Source organism: Merops nubicus, unplaced genomic scaffold (genome assembly GCF_000691845.1).
Source record: "Merops nubicus isolate BGI_N331 unplaced genomic scaffold, ASM69184v1 scaffold17294, whole genome shotgun sequence".
Taxonomy (NCBI): Eukaryota; Metazoa; Chordata; class Aves; order Coraciiformes; family Meropidae; genus Merops; species Merops nubicus.
This window is the reverse complement of record NW_008606402.1, coordinates 19,498-26,752: the sequence shown is the minus strand read 5'-3', so window position 1 is coordinate 26,752 and position 7,255 is coordinate 19,498. Positions and strand designations below refer to the sequence as shown.

At 42.1% G+C, this 7,255-nt stretch overlaps 1 protein-coding gene across 1 annotated transcript in view; it reads left to right on the top strand.

Annotated features, from left to right (window-relative positions):
* The window catches only part of LOC103772314 (protein FAM172A), a gene marked incomplete at both ends in the record, with an annotated part of 26,030 nt that extends 18,979 nt beyond the window's left edge, over window positions 1–7,051 (top strand). The window contains one exon of the mRNA XM_008939641.1: window positions 6,932–7,051. Coding sequence (XP_008937889.1) covers window positions 6,932–7,051 — 120 coding nt within the window. The remainder of the gene's footprint in view (window positions 1–6,931) is intronic.
* Between the last annotated feature and the right edge of the window lie 204 nt (window positions 7,052–7,255).

Sequence of the window (7,255 nt, the reverse complement as noted above, 5' to 3'; positions counted from 1 at the left end):
CCTGCTGTTAGTACAGTGTCCTGCTGCCTCCTGGGATCATCTCAGGCTGGAGCAGGGAACACTCAGATACCTGTGCAACAGTTCTCTCAGCCCTGTGGTTCAAACAGTAACAAAGATTTTCGGGTAGGTGGGATGCTTTCTAATAACACTGGAATTTCTCCTTTAAAGATCAAATCTGATCTTTAAATCAGATTAAAATGGCCTGAGCTATACACTTTAAAGTCTTGTCTGCAGATACTTGTGCTGCAGAAAAATATTAATATGAGATATTTGCTGCTGCTTTATTCCTGGTTTCACTTTGTGTCCTTTCCTTACTCTTTCCTTCTCTTCTCTGGCTTTCTTTGGGAGGGGTGGAAAATGACATGCTGGATGGCTTTTTGGCTTCTGTTCCAGTTTTCTTGCCTTCAAAGCCTCTCAGACCTTGTCCTGCTCTGATGTTTTGGAGCTGCTCTGGTGATAATAAACCATGGTCTGGTTTCATGATGTTCCACCATAATGAAATAGCTTTTGTGTTGTGCAAGGCAAGTATTTGCCAGAGGAGAGGAAAATGCAGCAGGTGATGAGGAGCACTTAGTACCTGTAAAGGTGCCATTTGGGCAAGAGGAGAGGTCAGCTGTTGGAAAAGGGTCATGCCAGAGCAGGAGGTGGTGCAGTAGAAGAGAGAAAAAAGACTTAGTATTACCTTCTTTGTTTTAATTTTAGAGTGGTGAAGGGAGGGAGAGTGTATAAAGAGGAGTGATGCGTAAATCCAAGCACAGAGAAGAAGGAAGGGTGATGGGAGGACACGAGGTGGACACTGGTGGTGGCAAACCCATCTCTGGGTTGTTGGATTCTTCAAAGTACTGGAGAGTTCTTTTTGACTCAGCTGGTATTAAATGAAGTGACTTAGTGGGTACCTAATTAGACAAGAGCTCCATAGGTCCTGCCATGACAAGGAGCATGGGTTAAAATCTTCCCATTCCAGCATTCACCACCCAAGCCTTCTGCTCTCTGTATGCATATTCATACATCATTAACTTGCTTTTGAAAGTGTTGCTTTTCAGAAAGTTTCCAGTGAAATCCATTTAATTTTTACTGTGCCCATTACCTGAGAGTGCTGCAAAATGTGGTGCTGGCATGAGTCAGGTTATGATAATCAAGAGCTGCATAACAGCAGGAGCAAGCTGTATCCCTTCACTGTTCGTTTCAGACCTTCAGACATGATTTTCTTCTAGCAAAGAGGAGTTTTCTGTACAGAAAAATACATCTTTTGTAGTACAGAAGGTACCAGTGTTAGCCAGTCTCCACTGAAAACACTGTTTCATCCTGGATTTTCTTGTTGACAGGCTGCTAATTCCAGGGTATTGTTTTAAATATTGTTATGTTATTTATTAATTATAATTTAGCCACTTTTCAGGATTGGGGCAATTAGAAAAGTTTGCCTACCCCAAAGCCCAGTGAGGCAATGGGACGAGCTGTACAAACTGCAGAGGTCCTGCTGGTGGGGAAGGATCTGACACCTCCAGGGGAGGGCTGGAGAGAGGAGAGCTGAGCCTGCTGCATCCCTCTGCCTCCCAGCCACCGTGCAGCTCTGTTCTCTCCTATTTAACACATGTACCGTGCTTATTTACAGTAGCTCATCGAGCTAGAAGGAGAAATTGTTTTGCTGTGATAAGCAGTAATTATAGAAACCACCTTCAAGTAAATTGTTAAAAAGCTATTCAGTTGTGTGGCATATTTCCCCATTTGTATGCATTTCACTTTTCACTTGTCGCAGAAAAAAATGTGATTCCAACTCCTCGATTTAAGAAAAAAAAAAATCAAAGAAACAAAGTAAAAGGAGAGAGCTGTCACTGAAGCTTAAAACTAATTTGATTTTCTTGATTTGATTTTTATGAGTTTTGATGAATTTGAAGATGGAGTCTGAGCTGCTCTGCCCCAGTAAAGGCTACAGTAGCTCAAACCTCCAGTTCTTGCCCCATCTCTAACTTCCCAGCAACAGGTTACTTTAAAAAAACAAAAAGAAAGAAAGAAAGAAAGAAAAGACACAGTAAAATTTGGCATTGAAACAGGAAATATGTGAACCTGTCACAGTAAGCAGTCTCAAAGGGCAAGCTGCTTTGCAGGAGCTAATTAACCTTAGGAAATAATTACACAAATATGCAAATGTTGTTTAGATAATTCCATGTGTTATCAACTCAGGTAGTCCATCATAACTGCAGACCTTGCAATGTCTAGGTGTTGGAATCTGGCAGAGTCGATAAGGCTTGGGTTGCTGCATCACTCCAGCTTGGTATTTAACAATTAATGACTGTGATATTACATTAGTAAATTCGACCTGTTTTTGGATGCAGCAGAACGTAGCGTGGTATTCACACTGCTTATCTGCCTGCTCCTAATGGCTCCAGCCGTCAGCGTGGCACATACCCTTCAACTCTGGGCCATACTGGGGGAAAAACAGCAAGACTAAAACCTGTGGTCCCTTCCTCCACTTTTCTGCACGACGAGTGGCCTGAGAATTCACCTACAATCACTTGGGGTTTTCAGGGACTTGGTGGCAGAGGAAATTTTAAATCTGCAAGACGTTTGTCTCAAAGCAAAACCTTTTTGGTTTTTTTTTGGAAGCAAGATGAGAGGCAGCATTTTATACAAGGATATTTCTGTTCGTGTTGCATAAACCCCAAAATAACATAGTCATAATCTGCTGGTTTTGGTGTAAGGGCCCCCCCAAAACTGAGCCCAGCCTGTCGAGGCTGGAGCAGCCCAGGACATTCCCTAACCTGTACCAGACTAACCACCAGCAACCTCTCCCCTGCTGCAGAGTGCTGCAGGAGAGGTTCTGGCCCTGGGATGTTAAATGGCTTTTTCTATATGAGAAACATTAATTTATTAATCATTGTCATATTATTTTCATAGACTGTACTATTAAACTATTCAATTAAACTTTTGATGTTAAAATGAAAAGCTCCGTATTAAGCATTTAAGATCATTTTTGGAGCAATTGCTATTTTTTTATTTTAAAAGTAAGGCATTTTTGTAGATCATTAAGAGATGGTGTTTAAAAAGTACTGATGGGGGAAAGCCTTTTGTCACTAGAAGAAGGAATCTGTGTTTGTGAATATTCATCTCTTCCTTGTGAAATAAAATTTCATTTTATTTGCAAGCACTCGATGACGTTTCCTGCTCAAAGGGACTGTGTCCATGTGGGAAGAGCATCTTTTTAATTAGACCCAAGCACCTGAAGCTGAACCTAATATCTGACTACTTATATTCTGTGTTCCTCTTTATCATTGATGGCAAATGAGCTGCAGTCGCTCTCCTCTTGAGGGGAAACACCTAAAATATAACAGTTATTAGGAAAATACATCGTGGATGTTTTTTTTTCATTTATTAGTGAATTAAAGGGTGAATCTTGCTGTTGGTGTCCCGTTAAACACGGAGGTGGGTTGGATTTGGGGTGATGGGGGCACAGGTGAGGGTTGCACCCTCTGTGCTCAGAGCATCTGCTCCATCTCCCACCCGAGCCCCAGGGACCTGCAGTGCAGGAGTCTGGTCAGGAGGTACCTGATCTGCAGCAGTCTGATCAGTGGCTGCTTTGGGGGTTGCTTTGGCCAAGCACCACGTGGAGGCCTTTTCAGATAATGTAATTCTTAAGTATTTTTCTTTTGTTTTTAATTATATACGTTGGAGTGGGGAGATTTTCAGAGGGATGGAGACCCACAGCTCCAACTTCCACACCTCCAGAGCACCAACCCTTTATTTAGACATACAGTTACAGGTTCCAGGTGACCAGCTTTAATAGAATCAGACTGGTTTGGGTGGGAGGGGACCTGGGAAGGTCCATCCAGTCCAACCCCTGCAGGGAGCAGGGACATCTGCAGCTAGAGCAGGGTGCTCAGAGCCCTGGCCAACCTCCCCTGGGATGGTGCCAGGGATGGGGCAGCGACCACCTCTCTGGGCAGCCTGGCACAGGGGCTCACCACCCTCAGTGTCAAAACATTCTTCTTTCTATGTAGCTTAAATCTCCCTCTTTGAATTTCAAACCACCACCCCTTGTCCTGTGGCTCCTGCCAGCAGCTGGAGATGTAAGTTTGGTTTTCCCAGCACCTTTTCCATCTCACTCTGTTTCACAAATGAGAATACATTCAACCTCAGCTGCCTCCTGAGGTACATGGTGTGATTTCTCCACTCCTTTCTGCACATTCACCTAGATAATTACGTAAAGCATGACCAGGAGGCCCCCCCTTTATCAAATTATTTAACAAGGTGGTACCTCAGTGCGTTCTGTTGAGCTGCAATGGAAAGAAGGAAAGCAACAACTCCCTGAAACGGTCACTTTTCATACTGAAACTGCAGCCTCCAGCCTTCCAGTTTAACCCAGGCACGGGTGGTTAATCCTGATGGACCCAGCACAGCTGGACGCCCTGCAGAGCCCTGTCCTGCAGACAGATGTTTCTTGTACAGACGTGGCCCTGGTTTATTCTCCATCCAAGTTGTTTAAAATACAGGCTGGTTACGAGGGGGAAAAAAATAAGCAGATGCTCTGAAGAAAGAGCTTTTCTTCTAAACATACACGACTCCTCCGAACTCCTTCTCACACATATGTGCTTTTTTTTTACCTTGTTTAGCAGGGTACGTACAGCAACGCAGTTTATCCTGACATTTTATGGCTTTTTTTTTCACCAGTCACAAAGGAAGCTGTAGTTACAGTCTATATCTAACTCGTTCTAGCTCATTTCTTTTTGCTTTTATAAAATCCTATTGAGTCTTTGCGCTGGACTGTGAAGCTGTGCAGTTAATGATTTGGTTTACTAGACCACTGGTTATGCTTTAATTGGTGGACAGTTTTTCAGGCTGAGTTTCTGAATCCTTCAGAAGCTTCTTGCTGCTGTCATAGTCTTGTGGAAAGCCTAAAATGGTGTGCTTTCCCCAGCAGTGTGTAGAATAATAAACACAAAATACCTGAAAATGCAAAGTTAACCAGAAACAGCCTCTTCTCCTTGTCAGAGTGTTAAAGCAGGTTTATGTACCTGTACAAAAATTCCTGTTAAGAGAGTGAAGGGTGACATTGTTATTTAAAAACAAATATCTCCTGCACACCTAACTAAAATAAGTCCTTTAGCTAGTCATTTAAAAACTCTGCCAGTGTTTTAATGTGCCTTTTTCCATACGTGTGGTAATTAGAGTACATCACTTTTCCTTAGGAAGCTCCAGTTCAAGTTGTCCTTCAGCTTTATCTTAATAACTGGTCTGTCAATCATGTTTTCTTCGTGATAATTCTTTTGAAAATCTTCCCTCTTTCCTCACCAATGGAAGGAGTCTTTACCTTCTTTGCCTATCTCTGCAATCACATTTCAAAAACAGGGCTGGAAGAAAATAAGCTGGAAGAAAATAAGCCCATTCTCATGCTGAGGTGGTTTACAATCATCGATACATAATTAGTTAAACCTAAGTTCTGTCACAGTCAATCAAGAGCAGAAGCTGTCCAGGATTAAGAGGAATACTTCAGAGCACTTCAGTGCTTTTTGGCAAATTTGATAAATATGTTTTAATCGCTGCTACCTTTAGATTTAAAAGCACGTAATTGTTTTAAAAGCTTTGGGTCCAGTCCTTTAAAGACATGTAGGCATCTCAATCTTACGTAGGAAGCCAGGCACAAGAATAGAAGTAAAAGCCTAAACCCACCACATTATTTATTTGTCTGTCTTCCCATTGATTGTAGACACTTTTAAGGGCTTAAATTCCCAAAACTGGAGTTGGAGAATGGGACTAAGAGCTAAATCACTTCAGTGTTCCTGGTTAAAGTTACAGTAATTCACACGATGTAATTAGCATCCCCTGATTGTCAGTGGCTTTTGCTGGTTTGGGCTTTTATTTTCCTCAAGGAAATGCAGCTTTTGTGGTCTGCGTCTGAGTCACCCAGGGGTGTGAAGCTGGTGGAGGAAAGGGGAAAGGGATGCAAATTTTAGGAAATGACGTGGCCTTGACTGCTCAGCTCTTTTTGGCACAGAAGAGCCTGGAAAGCGACCTCAGTGTTGTGCTGGAGGTGTGAAATCCTGGTGGGGCAGGGGGTGTAGCAGAGCATCCTACCCGTGTCACCCCAGACCAGGCAGATTGGTAGTAAGGACATAGACAGCCTGAGAAGAAGTGGAGTACAGAGGGGCACGGGGCTTTCTGAGAGCCTCTGAGGTAGAGGGGTGGGACTGCACAACCCCAGCGTAGGAGAGGAATGCACTAAAATCAGCATAAATCACCCCGGTGCTTTCAGCAGCTCTGGCACTGACCAGTGTTCACAAATTCTTGTTCAATAATAAGAAAAACCACTCCCCTAACTACCAGAGTCTCCAAAGTAGTGGCTAATGTGGAAGCAAAAAGAAGTGTTTTACTGTGCTGCATCTTAATCTGCAGTTGCAAAACGCAGCATTGAAAGGAGGAGTTTCAAATACCATCGTTTTAATCTTTGGCAGATTTCTCTTGGCCCATAATAGGAAAAAAAGTGTAAAGAATGAAATTATATTTATATTGTTCCCGCTTGTTTTTATTTGCTGTATCAGACTAAGGCTTAACTGCTTTAAACAAACCATCAGTGAACAAACACTTGACAAAATGTTGTCAAAAGAAGGAAAATCAGAGCAGTGGCTCATAATTTCGTTGAATGCCTCTGTTTAGCTCAATTGCCATCATGGTATTTAGACAAAATTTTGCAGATGCATAATTTCTGTTGTATTTATTAAAATAAGCTGCCATAAAGCAACAGTTTTACTGCCTTTAAGTCACAATCTTAAATTTCTTTTATATAGACAAATGAATCTGTTCTTTTTTTGAGACCAGAGTGTGTTCGTCTGAGGTTTGTTGTAACAAAACATTTTAACGTGTAGACACAACGTTGCTTTTAGACAGAATTGCCAGTTTTTAAAAATGAAATTGTCACAAGCATTATTTCTTTCTGCAGGATAATGGATCTCCTGAAGAACATGCAATTTATGTTTGGGATCATTTCATTTCCCAGTCAGCTGCAGAGAACGTGTTTTTTGTTGCTCACAGTTATGGTGGACTTGCCTTCGTAGAGTTGGTAAGTGTGACTTCTCCACTGCCTTCTTTCCTGAAATCTTCCACAGATTTGCTGAGTTCCTTCTGATCACAAAGAACTGTGAAAATTATCAAATGTTTTAAATTCGTTGTGATTCCTTTTCCCAAGAAAATTTAGACAAGATGATCCTTGGGGACCTTTTCAACCGAGTTGTCCATGATTCTATGATTCCCCTTCTTGGAAGCA